Source organism: Nannospalax galili, unplaced genomic scaffold (genome assembly GCF_000622305.1).
Source record: "Nannospalax galili isolate Female #2095 unplaced genomic scaffold, S.galili_v1.0 scaffold146, whole genome shotgun sequence".
NCBI lineage: Eukaryota > Metazoa > Chordata > Mammalia > Rodentia > Spalacidae > Nannospalax > Nannospalax galili.
In genome coordinates, this window is record NW_008357929.1 from 6,731,119 (window position 1) to 6,746,269 (window position 15,151).

General features: G+C 51.5%; 1 protein-coding gene across 3 annotated transcripts in view; it reads right to left on the minus strand.

Annotated features, from left to right (window-relative positions):
* Nucleotides 1-15,151, minus strand: part of Ntn1 (netrin 1) — a 223,830-nt gene that overhangs the window by 7,845 nt on the left and 200,834 nt on the right. For all 3 annotated transcript variants that reach the window (XM_029557540.1, XM_029557541.1, XM_008855738.3), the window contains exon 6: nt 10,899-10,973. In XM_029557540.1, coding sequence (XP_029413400.1) covers nt 10,899-10,973 — 75 coding nt within the window. The remainder of the gene's footprint in view (nt 1-10,898; nt 10,974-15,151) is intronic.

Sequence of the window (15,151 nt, forward strand, 5' to 3'; positions counted from 1 at the left end):
GTGCAAATGGATTAAGATATAGCCACACAATGAGACAGCCTCGCCAATCAGCCCAAGCTCGAAACTCCCATACTTAGACTGATGTCCTGACATTATCCTCATCAAGGTTGGAATGTGGGGCTCCGTGAGGACTCTGCCATTCACAGAGGGAAATGAAATGATTCACAGCAAGGTGACCTGGAGATGGGGGGCATGCTGAGAACCCTTAAATACAGACTGCTGGTGGAGCAGAAGAGGACCTCAACTCCAGGTCAGAGTGGCCCTTCTCTGAGGCAGAGACAGAAGAGCCCATGAGGCAGACACTAGTACAGAGCGGGGACTCTGTATCACAGATCTACCCTCCCTTCCCAAGCCCCTGCTCACCTACCAGCAACAGCTGAGGTGAGCTAGTATGTATTCCCCTGGGCTCTATATCAGGAAGGTGTTCAGTGCAGACAAAAAATCAGGGGCAGGAAGAACCTCTCAGGCTGTTTACAAGCCCAACTGAGCAACTTGGGGAGGAACCAGCTACGGGATAGTATACATCCTCAGTGAAAATCCAGCTGGGAAAGGAGAGGGGGCTGCCTAGAATCTGGACAGAAAGCCCTCCCTCTCCTGTAGTCAGCCAGATCTCAGCACCCTGCAGGCAGTGTGGGGTACCAGCAGCCCCTTCAGCAGTCTGTGGGTTCACAGAAAGGACTCTCATGCTAAACATGTTTCTCAGCCACCAGGGCAGCATAAGCCACAAAGACCACCACTATCCCTTAATTTCAGTCTAAGTCTCCAGCTAGCAAGGGTACCCATTCTCTCCATCCCTTGACAGAGCATAGATGTGATTTTGGGAGTAAGAACAAGGCCAAGGGTCAGGCTCACAGGAGCCAGACCTCGAAAGGGTTGCCTGTGCTGCCCCAGGTGTAGAGGCTGGGAGGCAAACCAGAGGTGGGAAGGGGTGTCTAAGAGGCAGGCTTAGGGCAGGCTGGGTGCCTTAGAGCCCTATCTCTATTTGGCACAGAGGGCAGAATTCAACCTGTTGCCTATACATCCCCAGCTACAGCTTGGCCACACTTCTCAAGGGCCTCAACCTCCCTCCCAAGGTCTAGCACTAGGGAAATTCCCAGGTCATTAACCTGAAGTGTGGGGAGCCCTGAGCCACATTCCATGCTTGGAGTCTCCACAGGGGAACTGCCCTGTCTTCTACCCAAAGTCCCAGCTCACTCAAAAGCCACCTTCCCCTCTTTGCAGATGCAGCTCTGACCCAGGGGCTAGTGGGGCTAGTAGGGCCCGCAAGGTGCTCAGGCTTTCTAAGAACCTAGCATTGGCAGTAGAGAGCAGGAGCCAATGGCCCTGTAACACAGGTTTTAAGGACCTCCCACTGAGATCAAGCCATCACCACTCCTACCCCACCCACCCACACCCACCTGGGGAGCAGCTACAGTTGTTTCTCTTCACCATTCCCTTCTCCCCAAGCTTGAACACGTGGGGCACTTCTGCATGAGGGCTTCTTGCTTCCTGGAGTTCTCCAAGGTTTATAGGCTGCTCAGGGTGAGCCTCAGGGGCCTCCCCATAGCTGCCCCTCCCAAGGGTTGCCCTTTGCTCCCCCTTACCTCTCTAACCACCTATACCTCCCTCTTGGGCCAGTCTAGCTAAGGAATGCTTGTCACTCATCTGCCTCAGAGACAGCACTCAAGAGAGATGGGGAGGACACCAATCCCATAGAAACCATCAAAACCAGAAGCCCTGGAAATCTAGGTAGAAAGAGTATGTCATGAGCTTTGGCTGCTCTCACAAAATGCAGCTTCTAGGTCAGAGCCAAGTCCTGACCCCAAGGCTTCTAATCTGTATGGAGAAGGCGGAGCCCTTATGGAGAGTGCAGAATGGGGCTAACACACATGGCAGCAGTCCTGCCTGCGTTTCATTGGTGAAGCGGGAATTCACTATGACCAGATGCAGCAGCCAGCTGTACAGACTTGAAATTCTGCCATTCCCCAGACCCTACCCATGAGCTTTGATAAGATGGACTCACTCCACGTAAGGCTGAAGGTTACCCCCCCCCACCAAGCCAAACAAGTGCCAGTAAGCTCCTTTCTACAACCAACAGCTAAATAAACACTGCCTCAGTTTCCACTGCCAGGTTCTGGTGGCTGGGCTCTGTTCTTGGGAGGAGAGAGCCAACCCAGCAGAGACTCCTAGAGGAGGGGACATCAGAGAATCATCTTAGGAGGACGGTATTAGCTCTCGCCCCTGAGTAATGGGTGGCCTACCTGGCTTGACCCACTGTCTGTCAGCCATCTGTTGCTGCCACAGAATACCTGAGAAACCAACTTAAAGGAGAAACTTTTCCTATGCCCACAAAGGCAGAGGGTTGGTGCATGTTTGGCAGACTCCACTCCAATGGTGAGGCCAAACATGGCCAAGAGAGCATAGAGGGCTAGAGCTGCTTACCTTGTTGCAGCCAGGAAACAGAAAGCAAGCAAGAGAATAAGGAACTGGGGACAAGATACAGCTTACATGGGCACAGCCTCAGGACACCCTCACATCAACCAGGTCTCACCTACGTTTTCACTGCCTCCCAATAACCCATCAAATTATGAATCCATCTATGAGTTAACACACTGATGAGGTCTGAGCCCTCATGATCCAGCCACTTCCCCAAAGCCCCACCTCTGAACATTACTGGAACTAAGCCTTCAACACACGAGACTTTGAAAGACAGTTTAGATGCAAACCATAACTCCCACTGCACTCAAGCTCACAAGTGTTGAGAGAGTAGGGTAGCATCCCCCTGCTATGTAAGAAGCTCACATAGGAAAGTGGACCTGAGCCCTGTCTGGCCCCAGCTGGGAAGCTGGCCCCAGCTGCACAGTAGTCCTGCTGCCCAAACAGAAGCTGGCCCTCTCCCCTGTGCTTGCACCTCCAGATAAACTGGGCTGCTAGTTGGACATCCTAGATGGAAACTAACTTCCCACCTCAGAGCACCTTGCATGGCCTCATGAACTGTCCAAACCATCCAGCCAATGCCTCCCATATTGACTGGACCCCAAACCCACCCAAACTATCCATATTCACAAGGGGCAGTGGAGAGCAAGGCCTGCTGGATACTCATCCGACATCTTCCTGTGGATAAGTGGGTGATGGGTGATGCATCCCCATAGCAGAGGCCTTGGTAGCAGTGTGGGGCCCCAGCCTCTGGAGGACAGAAGATGTGAAACAGCCTCCTCTGCATGGGCTCCAACCTGGCCCTATGACCCCTCGGCTCCTCCAGGCTCCACAGAAAGCCTGATGTTGAAGGGGCTTCTGGTCGGCTCATTCTTTGAACATGAGCGGTGCATCTAGGAACCCCTCAAGTGACAGTGTTGCTAACATCCTTTCCCCCCTTTGAGGGGGAAAGCTATAGGAGAACAAGAGCCCCTCCTCCCAGCTGCTCTGCCTGGGCTGGCACTCCCAAGTAACCTTGAGAAATGTGGAGTTCTGTCCTCGCTGGGAAAGAATCCACATACCCCATTCATACTTGGCTCTGAACACCTGACAGCTCCTGGAAGTCAAACTGCCCTCTAAAATGCTTTCCCCAGGAGATTTTTTAAAAGTGCCTGGGTCTTGGGGCAGGGAGTACAGGAAGAAGTCAGCCATGCTGCATACTGAGCCCTGCAGAGGGTTGGGTCTACCTGGATGAAGCAGTTAAGGTGTGAGAGCTCAGAAGGTACAGTAACCCCCAACACTCTAGAAGGCTGCTTGGGAGGATGAGATGCCCACAAGATGCCCTGTATCATCCAACTCCGCAGGAAGGCTGGAGCAAGCAAGGATTTCAGGACAGGGTCTGGACAGAAAGTCCAGGACCAAAGGTTTGCATCCTGGGGTCCTTGGCAACAGAGGCACCAATTCCTAGGGAGGTCCACCCTGATGCTATACTAGACACATGGGAAGAGACATCACTTACTATATGGCCTCTATGGTCCCTCTGAACCACCTCTAGCCATGTCTCCTTTCTAAAAAGACACAGGAGACTCCAAGGAAAAAAAAGAACATGAGTAAAGACCAGAGCACAAAACAGATGAGGACCAGGCACTGCCCAGACTCAGAGCAGGCATCTCCCTTTTCCTGTTAGGCTGGAGAGACAGTAGTAGGAGGCCAGACTCTGGGCTCCCATCTGGGGAATAGGACTCATAGGACTGGGAAGGCCGGCAGAGTCACCTGGTTCAAACCAGCACAGCACCCACCCCTACCTGGCTCCCAAAGGGGGCATTTTTCTGTGGGCACAGGAGCTTTTCTGTCCAGCTGTCACTGGGGCTGCCTGGCCTTCCCTACCCAACCTGGTGGTCATCCACATCCCATGACCTCAAGCTGACTCATATGGACCTAGCTCCACATCTGGCATCCATATGGAGCTGGTACTCCTGGAGGTGGGGAGAGGTTACATCTGGCTAGGGAAATCAGAGGATCCCCAGGAGACCACTGACCCCAGGGAGGGTCAGCAAACCTGTGAAACACCAAGCCACATGCTGCTGACTGGTCTGCATCCCATTCTCCAAACCAGGGGATGATGTCCAGAGGACATGGCTCTTCTCAGTAGTCAGTACCAGTAGCTTCCAGTCTTCAGTTAGGGAGACTTGGAAAGACAGTTCCCAGGGCACTCCTCTAACACCAGAGCCAACACCCAAGCTCACTAGAGTGGATGCAGCAACTTCATCTCCATGGCACACCTGACACCAGGCCCAGCTCTCTGCATTTGAAGGGACTGCAGTCATTGAGAGTCACTGTTGATCTCCACGGTCATGAAAAAGGGCAGTGGCTGCTTATGAGAGGACAAGCCCTCATGTCCCTAGCTGTGAGACTCCAGTCTGAGCCAGGAACTAAGAGCTGGGCTAGGACTGGGCCCTGTCTGCTATTCCCAAGACAGCTCTACCACCATGGTTTGGTCTGTATCCATTCCCTGTAATCTATTCACTTCCACACCACCATCGCCACAGAATCTCCTGCCCACCACGGTTCCATCTTCCCATAGCCTTCCTCCACCACCTGGCCATATCTGTCACTGACATATCAGGCTAGTCCCACCTCCACCACCTCACTGACATCCCTGTGTGCCATCCTTTGCCTCACCATTTCAGGTCCCCATCACAGGGACCTTGCTTCTTCCTTGCCCATCAAGATGTCATTGTGGCTTCTCCTCCAAGTCTGATATGGAACTGAGAGCCAGCATTCCATTGGGGTACAAATTCATGAGTTCTCTAAGGGCTGCTGTACCTGCTCCATGCTGCCATGCATACCACTCACTGGCATGGGGAAGGAAGAAGCTCAGACCTTGGAATCCCATGACAGGAATAAGAACCCCCTCCAACCCCCCACAGTGCCTGTGAATATTAGGTAAGGATGAGTCAGGGCTGTCAGGTGTTCCCAAGGGCCTACAGGGGGAGAGCCCAGTGCTGGCTCAGCAGTCTCCTCCCTCTCGGTTTCCACTAACTCTGGAGGTTTCTAGGCATATGGGAATGCTGAGAAAAACTAAATCTCTCTCCTGGTGCCCAGGCCACCTGGGCCATGGGGCTCCAGGGAGGCATATGCCCACATAAGGCCCCACAATACCCCCAGTTTCCCCTCAAGCCACATCCTCTGAAGCCATCCCCATGGGCTGTCAGGAGGAACACTCAAGATGTATCATCCTGTGAAAAGCATCTTGAGCTTTCCATCTGGTGGTGCCAACATGTCTTTCAACAAGGGGGTGACTAATAAACATTTCTGGGAATGAAGCACTTTTCTGAAAATTGGCAGGATGGAGATGATCTCACCTTTCACAACAAACCCAATACCCATCCAGGGAAGAAGGAAGCTGTGGTACCCAGGCCCCCTGGGTAGGGGTTGGGGCACAGAAACCATAGGTCATGGTGGCTTTGGTACACATTTCATATATGGCCAAAGGGGTTGACAGACTCAGGTCTCTCTCTCCACAACCCACACTCTTGCATCCGGCATTCCTGCCCTCTTGCCTCTTGGACCTGGTCAGCCTGCATCCGGCTTTCCTGTGCAGAGATACTCTTCTACTCCTGGGACCTCTGCTTTGCCCCATGAGAACAGCCTACTCAGACTCCCCTCCAAGAAGCCTTCAATGCTAAGCTCTCCTGAGGCTAAGCCAGGCCCTGTACAGCCCCACTCAGGCTGTAGTCGTCTGTGGTCCAAGTTCTGGGCCTTCCATTGTGTATGTCTGGCCTCTAACTGTGCACTTCCTGAGGACCAACCTCGTTTGCCACACAGATCTGTGAGTGTAGCACCCAGAGCAGGACCTAGGACCCCCAGAGGATGTTTAGAGAATGTACTAAGGGAATGGGGATGCTCAGGTGTGGGGATGGGATAAGGTACCAGGATTCTTTAGGATATGCATGTGTGTGTTGTGTTACACATGAGTGGTGACTGTGAGTAGCAGCTCAGTACAATGGGGGATGTTGTGCAAGGCTGAAGGTGAGAGGGGACAAGACAGAGGAGCCTTTGCCCAAGGAGCAGAGAGACAAGGAAGCATGAGAAGGAGAATGGGACAAGGGGAAGGAGACCCCCAGGAAGTGGAGAGCCACAGCCAAGGGTGTCCTTTGTGGCTGTGCTGGACCAGAACATTCAAACCTAGGGCCAGAAGCCTCTGGACCTATGGGCCTCAGGTTAAGGGGGCTGCAGGGCATGCAGCTCCAGCTGCCTGTGTCTGAGCTGGCCAAAGGGATGCAGGCTTTGTGGTGAATGCAGGGAGGGGCACACTCACTCACAGCATCCCACAAAACAAGGGCCCCTCCCGAGACTCTTGCAAAGAATAAAACCTGACTTTGTGGACAACAGTTCCACACTTGACTTGGCCTTGACTCTTTTTCAAGTATTTGTAAGATGAGCTCGATTCCCCTAGAGGGCAACAGAGGACTGAGGTGGCTCTGGAAAGGTGGGGACAGGTGTGGGATAATAGGGTCTCCTTGGGCTTTTGTCACTCAGACATGGTACCTGGCACAACACTTACAAGGATAGTATGTTCCTTATATGAAACATGAAGAATTGAGGCCCAGAATGGTGATGCTTACTGTCAACCAAAGCCACACAGCAAATTAGAACTCATGGGAATGGAATGGGCCATCTTTCCTATTAGGGAGCCTCTCTAGATGGGGACCTAGCAGCCTGGCAAGGCCTTGGCACAAGACTCTCCCCAACCCTTATCCCTTCTTGCCTTGCTTGGTGTCCACCCTCTTATCCTGGGTCTGGGCTCACTGGCAAACATGTCTGAGAGAGAGGGGACAGGGGCAAGGACTGGCACACCTCGGGCTGGGCAGCCATTCTCTTCCCACAGGCCTCCTCAGTCTGAAAGTTTCTGCCCACTGGCTACCACCCAGGATCAGTGAAAAGAAACCAAGTTCTCTAGCTGCCCCAGGTCAAGCCTCCCCTGGTGGGGCTGGAGGAGGAAGGGGCTCTTCTCTCAGCAGGGATGGTAAACGCTAAGTTCTAATTAGCAGCTTCTGGAGCATCCAAGTGCCCTAGATGTGAAGGAAATCTGTTTCCTAATTGGCCCCCTGCCAGGGTGTCAGTTAGCAAGCAAGCAGGGATTAGGCAGCCTCTGAGCCAGCTCCCTTCCTTGGCCTGGCCTCACCTTCTCTGGATCTCTCCCATCTTCCTCCAGCCCATCTTCCCCTTGGGCTGGTCAGATCTTTTGAGTACCGGAGGGCCACCTAGACACACTTCATCCAGGGTTACATGGAAGATTCCTCTGAGGCTGGACAAAGTCCTACAGGAGATCTATCCCCAGCCTCAGAGCAAGGCATGCGCTGCTGCTGGACTACCTGCCCAGTCCCTGTGGCCACCACTTACTCCCTTCCCAAATGAGGTTCTCTGAAGCCCTCCCCATCCCACACTGCCCAGCTTTTCTGAACCCCCCATAGAAACTTATGTGACACCCCCCCCCTTCCAGACACTGTATACATTGCACTGCATTGAGGAGATGCCCTTTAAATGACTCTATTATTCAGGGACATTCCTGGAATCAGAAGGCCTTGCCGTGATTAGAATATGGTTTATTGCCACCAAAACCTATATTGAGGGGTCTGGAGAGATGGCTCAGAGGTTAAGAGCACTGGCTGCTCTTGCTGAGGACCCAGGTTCCATTCCCAGCACCCACATGGCAGCTAACAACCACCCTCTTCCGACCTCTGTGGGAATTGCAAGACATGGGTGCACTTACATACACGCAGGCATAACACTCATACACATAAAATAAAAATAATAAACAAAACGTATTTTAAAACCTATATTGAGGTCTCCAATATAGTGGCACTAGGCCAGGAGGGGTTCACCCTTGTGAAAGTCCCTGTGAGAGGGGGTTAATTATCTCAAGAGCAGGTTGTTACAAGGTACTGGGCTCCCTATGTTCCCTCTTCTCTTCCACAGTACTTTCCACCCAGCACAAGGTTCTCACTGGAAGCAGAGGGGATGCTCATGGTCTTCCAAAACTGTGAGCCAAAATAAACCTAACATTTTGTTAGAGAAACAGAAAATGCACTAACACAGAACCTTCTAGGGGTTCTGGAGAAAGCCATACCAGGCAGCGGTGGGGGCATGACTAGAAGGACATTACTTGGTGCACAGCAGGTTAAGTCTTTATCAGCCCTGAGAGGGAGCACCCCCAAGTTCCCTGTGATGGTTACTCAAATGCCTATAGCAATCACATAGCCATCTGGGCCATAATGAGTAACAGGAATAGGGTCGGGGAGGAATCATGAGGTCAGGAAAGGTGGACACACAGACCGTCCCTTATCCCTCTAGATCTTTTGATAGGTGGGATTCAGGGCTAACTAGGATGGGGACAAAGAGCCAGGGAAGGCTACTGTGTAGGGACCAGAAGGACAACCCACCACCCAACTACATGTGGAGCAAGCCAACTCACCACTGGCCTGTTCCCACCTGTGGAACTGAAGGAAGTGAAACCCACAGTCTCTGATACCTCTTCACTCACGGCTGTGAGGAAATCAGGTATGAGGCCAATAGAAGGCCAGTCAGAGAATGGAGGGCAACACAGAGCCCAGAAGCCACCCTTCCCCACCCAAGATGAATGCCCCCTGCTGTCTCCAGGATACCCACTGCAGATGGGGTCAGGGAAGCCCTGTTCCTGAGTCCATAAAGAAAGGCACAGGGTTCAGAAGTTAGAGAAGGTCAGCCTGCAGTAGAGGTGGGCACCAGCAGAGTGCTGGGGGGACCAGGGGTGGGCATAGGGTAATCCCTGGAACACTGGAAGGGAAAGAGCAAAACCAGGTAAAGTCCAAAAGAATCAGCTGGAACATGGGCTCCATTTCAACAACTTTCAATCAAGTTCAAGTCTTCCTTTTTCCATGTGAAGAGGCAGCCCCTAGGGTAGCTACTCAGGAGCTCTTCCAGACTGAACCCTGCCCAATCCTTCCCAAGCAGGTCCACTTGCTTCCCCTTCTGACCCAGCACAGGGGAGGGGTGGGGGAGCAGTGGCCTTCCCAGTCCTGACTGTCCCCAGCCTTCTGCTTTGCCTGGAACAGCAATCAGGCTCCAAGGCCCAAGGCTGAGGCAGTGCATGAGCTTCAGGTGCTTAGCCACAAGGCTAGGAAGGGCCACTTTATGGCCTGTGTCAGTCTCCAGCAGAGGCCAGGCACCCAGACCTGGAAGGTTGTAGCTCCTGCAGGACAGGGCCCTAAGGCATTTTTTTCAAAACTCCCAGATCTGGGCTGGTGAGATGGCTCAGTAGTTAAGAGCACTGACTGCTCTTGCAGAGGATGAGGGTTCAGTTCCCAGCATCCACATGGAGGCTTGTAACAATGGTCTGTGACTCCAGTTCCAGGGAATCCTGACCTCCATGGGCAGTGCATGACATGGGTACACTTACATACTTTCAGGCAATACACTCATAAACAAATAAATAAATAAACCAAACCCAGACCCCTTATTTGCTCCTGCTTCCTGGCTTGGAGATGGCAGGTTCTTCCTTCATTCTCAAGGACTGCAGGTTTGTTGTGGAAAACCAGGTCTGTTCCTCAGCAGAAGATGGAAGGTTCTACACTGCTGGGGACGCCTGTTCGGCCTGTTCATTAACAGGCTTTGGGGAGTCCACTGTGGATTCCCCCAGGGGATGTGAGGCTTGAATGTGGATGCCCACAGCCTGGCAACTTCTAAATTGACACATGAAGCCTGCGAGTTGCTCCTGTTTCATCCTGGGGGAGGCCGTATGACTGTGACAAGTAGGGCTGGCTGGCATCTTGGGGGGTCTTCTCTGGCTTCAGTGTGAGAGTCTGCGTGTGTGCGTGTGTGTGTGTGTGTGCGTGTGTGTGTGTGTGTGTGTGTGTGTGTGTGTGTGTGTGTGTGTGTACTCACACTCTCTCCTTCCCCCACCCCACAGTAAAAAGAGAAAGTTATAGAAGTTTTCAAAATTCCTTTGGGCCTAATTATTCATTTCTATATGCTAAAAGGTCCTGACCACTGGCCTTATTAAAGGAAAAACCTTCAAGTCTGGCTCAAGCAGCTGGCCAAGTGTGGACCACCCCCGCTTCCCTCAGGTGGTCCAAGTCCACTCAAAGCCTACAGGACCCGCTCAAGGTCAGAGAAGGGATGGAGCAGTTCACAATGCAGATTCCTCAGCTTTCCATGGTCAAGGGGGATGCTCTACACACTCATCATGTCTCTGATGTGTGGAGGATCTTGCTTGAGCTACAGACTAGAACTGAATGCCAGGGTATGAAGGAGGACACAGATAGCAAATGAGTGGTCTGCAGCTATATGGCCCTTTGGGGCAGAGTGATAGGTGGGGCCCAGACTGGGAATCCCAGCTTCAGGGGACCCCACTGACCTAGATGCCCCTCTGCAGGGCAATGGGGAAAACCAGGCCCCTGTGACACCTCCAAGGAGGAAGAGAGGAGGTATTCATGGATCCCAGGGGCACTCCACCCACTCACCATAGTCCTTCTTGCAGTACTTCTTCATGTTGATCTTCAGCTTCCCTTTGGAGGCCTTGCAGTAGGAGTCACAGTCTGCAGGGGAGGGAGGGACAGAAACTCATTAGACTGCTGATAAATGGGCTAGTGGCCCAATGGGCCACCTCCCTAGATACCCAGAGGCCTGTGGTACCCATGGGCCAGGTCAAGCGGGTGGCCATTCAGGGCAGGCTGGCTTTCTAAAGAGACCCACAGGACAAAGGCTGCCCCTCCTCCCTCTGACCAGAGGAATCTTCCAGCCCCTTTGGCCTCCCTGAGAGCCTTCAGGGCCCTGTATTGTGCCACCCAGGGATTCTGAGCACCACACCAATTCCCTCTGTCTCAAGACTCAACTGGGGCCTGATTAAAGCAAATAGAGGCCTCATTGTCAACCCAAACTCTGGGTCTGTGTCAGGCGCTGGCTTTTATGGCACAGAGCCTCTGGCTGGGGTCAGGCCCCAACAAAAGAGGTCACAGGGGAAATTAGCAACCCATGAAGCATTCGAAAACCCTTTTGGTGTCCACTCCACTGGAGTGTGCAAATAAAATGCCCACGAAAATAGCTTAGCTCTAATGGGACCCACTGCCAAAAAGCAAGCCTGCTGGCCATACCTGCTGGGCATAGTATGGGGGCTTCCAGGCCCTGGGAGAGCCAGGCAAGAGGTACAAAGTTTACATCTCCTGCACTGACCTTGTCTGCCACCAAATGCAGCCCCCATGTTGGACTCCAGACCCCATATTAGACTTGGCCAGCAATTTCAGCAGCTGGGAAAGGTGACAATTTCTTCACAAGATCTTATATAATACTACACAATGCAGTATAGCAGCCCAGGAAATCACCAGTCATCTGCCCTGTCCATACCACCTATACACTGGACCTCACTCAATTCTCACCATTGGTCTTTCATCTACAAGTGTTATTCCCATTCTGCAAATAGGAGAACTGAGGCTCAAAGAATTAGATAAACCACCTTCCAAGGTCAATGTGAGAGAAAGGAGTCATGTATATAGGAGGGCAGGAAGGCAGGCTTCCAGTACCACCTGCCCCAGCTTGTAGCTTACGACTACAGAGACTATTTAGAGGTCATCTCTCCAGAGACAGTCTCTGACCCCCAGGAAGCAGCTCTTCTGTTGAGGTAGCAATGCTTTGACTGATGCCTCCCCTAGTCAGTGTAACTCAGCCCACCAATGGGGAGTCACAGTCCCACAACTCCCAACTGCCTCTGGGGCAAGCCTCTGAGGGCCCAAATTCAGGAATCAATTTCATAAAAGGAGAGACAATCAGGCCCTCTTCCTCCTTGTCTGTCCCTTGGAGTCCTCTTGGGACAGCCCTGTTTAGGGACAGTAGAGTCTACAGTATCAGACTCTCCTGCCAGCTGGATGGATGCTCAGTTTCTGGAGTAGAGGGCTTTTGGTGTACACAACGAGGTTGTCCAGAGAGTGTGGCCTTCACTCTATAGTGGACAAGCCCAAGGTTAAGACAGGAGAGGGCAGCAGCCCCAATGACTCAGGTCAACGGCACCATCATCCCATCACTGCTACCCTTTCTGTTTGAAAACAGCCACGCCTGGGTGTCTGTGCCAGGCTGCCAGCAGCAAAGCCATTCTGGGGCTGAACCAAGGTTGTGCGTAAGTCCTGGCCTTCGTGAATGGGCTGGCTAGCCTCCTGTGCTGTTCTCTCCCCTCACGGAGCTGAACAGGAATGCAAGTGGAGGTGAGTGACGTCATTGCAGGGAAAGCTTTGAGTCCACTTGGGGTTTCTGTGCTACTTTGAGGGAAGTTGTTGACCCAAGTGAGCACTTTCGTTTCTTGTCTGGAAGAAATCATGAATGTCCTGTTTTCTTTGCACAAGCCTGGCAAGATGCACCCATATGACAGCCCAGGTGAAGAGGGCACCATTGAGTGTGCCAGCTTTGTAGGAGGAAGAAACAGTACTCGACTTAAAAAGATGAGGAAAGCCGAGTTCAGACCTGCCTAAGGGGAGCCCCCTCCTATAGGGCAGAATGGAAGCATTCAAATCCCTGAATAAACTACCCCCAAGCCTTCAATATCACTGCCCACAGCTCAGGAACAGCCAACGTTTTTCTCCCAGAGCCAAACGTCCACCTGGGACAGATGTCATCCAGAATGGGCAGCATCCATCATTGCCTAATGAGATAGTGCTCTGAGAACCTGCATGCCAGCCATCTCTAAGGCTGCATACACCATGGTGGTACAAGAGCACTCAGGGGGCCTTGGCACCATTCTGCTGCTTGGTGAACTCTCTCCCTATAGCCAGGTCCATTTTACAAATGAGAATATATGGCAGAGACATAGTGGGGGTCCACTTTTCTAGACTCCCAAGCCTTACACTGAGGCAGCATGGCTGCCTGTGATCCTAACCCCCAGCCCCCCAGACTATAGGCAGCACAATTTCCTGTGAGTATCAAACACCACTGAGGTCCCATCTCCAAGACATTCCAATTTTCTTGGCTGAGGAAACAGCCTGGGTGTCTGGATTTTTTGAATGCTCTGTGGGTGAGGAGATGGTTTCTGTACCCATGCCACGCAGACAGCACCCAGCTCAGCAGAGGAAAAGCCCAGACAGGTGGTTAACTCAAACTCAGAAAATGATGTCAGCTTCCTCTATGCAAAATGTCCCCTCCTCCTTCAGAGTCAAACTCACCCCTGAGTTAGGGAAATAGACCAAGCCTGTTAGAACTGTGTATAAAATACAGGTTAACCAGCTGGGAAGGAGAGGCTGAAGCATTTATCTCAGGGGAAACACAGACACAGGAGAGCTATTTGGCTTTCTGTGGACTCCATTTGGGTCAGTTTCCAGATCACTGAGATCATCTGACAAATGATCCCTGGGTAAGGAAAATGTCCTGCTTGCATCCTTCATCACATCACACACAGCCACAGAGACTGTTCGACACAGACAAATCCCAGCTGAAAGCCCAGCTCTGCCCCCTGCAACACGGCATCTCCTTGGCAGCCACTCACAGGGCCGCTCCTTGTTTTGTTCCAAAACAGCTATAAAGACAGTGAAAAAATGAAAATTCACACTAATGCCAAGAACGAAACTGATAGATGACCCAATGCTAGAATCTGGGAGCAATCGCAATTAATTAAAGGCAGATGGTGGTGGACGAAGCAAAGCCTATCTGGGTTTTACCTCCAGACACAGTTCTTTGTCTGATGAACAGAAAGATCACAGAGAAAAAAGGAGGATGACAGAAAGACACTGAGCAGAAAACAAATGGGCTCAGGGAGATGAGGATGGCCTCTCTTCCAGGGAGGGGAAGTTTGAGGAAGAGTAGGAACCGGAAGCCATTTGTGCTGACTTTCTGAACTTGTATTTTTATCTAAATCACTGATGCAGAGAATCAGAAAGTCAGGCAGTGGAAATAAGAGAAGGGATCTAGTTCTACAGAGCAAATGTGAATCCAAGGTAGGAATCGGGGCCAGAGCTCCATCTTCCATCCAAGATGGAAATCCAATCATCAGGCCAATATAGGAATCTGCAAAGGGCTTTTCTACAAAGGGCCAGACCACACGTATTTGAGACTTTGAGGTCCATACACCATTTGTTACATCTGTTCAACTCTTATCACAGCAGCTCAACAACCACCATTTACAATATATAACCAATGGGCATTACAAACTAAAAACCTCTAAAAAGACAGCCGCTATGAAACAGAAGAACAGAAGCTGGACTCAGGGGCCATATGATACATAAAAGAAAAGTTGTAGGCTGAAAAGACGGCTCAGTGGCTCTTTCAGAGGACCCAAATTCAATCTCTAGCACCCACATCAGGCAGAGTACAACCACTTGAAACTCCAGCTCAAGAGGATCAGACACCTTTGGCCTCTGTGAGCACCTGCATTCACGTGCACATAACATACCCCCATGTAGACAGACATACATACACATAATTAAAAATAATAAATCTTTTTTAAAAAGAGAAAAATAGAAACTAAAGTAAATCTCCAAAAACCCAGTAGCACAATTAAAATCCACTTCAGAAGCAGAGAGAACGATACTGCAGAAAGTGACTGAGGAACATGGGGACTATGCTACAGAACCTCTCAGCATTTAGAGGAAACAATTAAAGGAGAAGATGAGAACACGAAAGAAGATCAGAGCGGAAAGCAGAGCTGGGCGTGACTGCACATGCCTTTAATCCCAACAAAGACAGGCCAGCTGGGGCTACATAGAGAGATCCTGTCTCAAAAATCCAAAACCAACCAAAC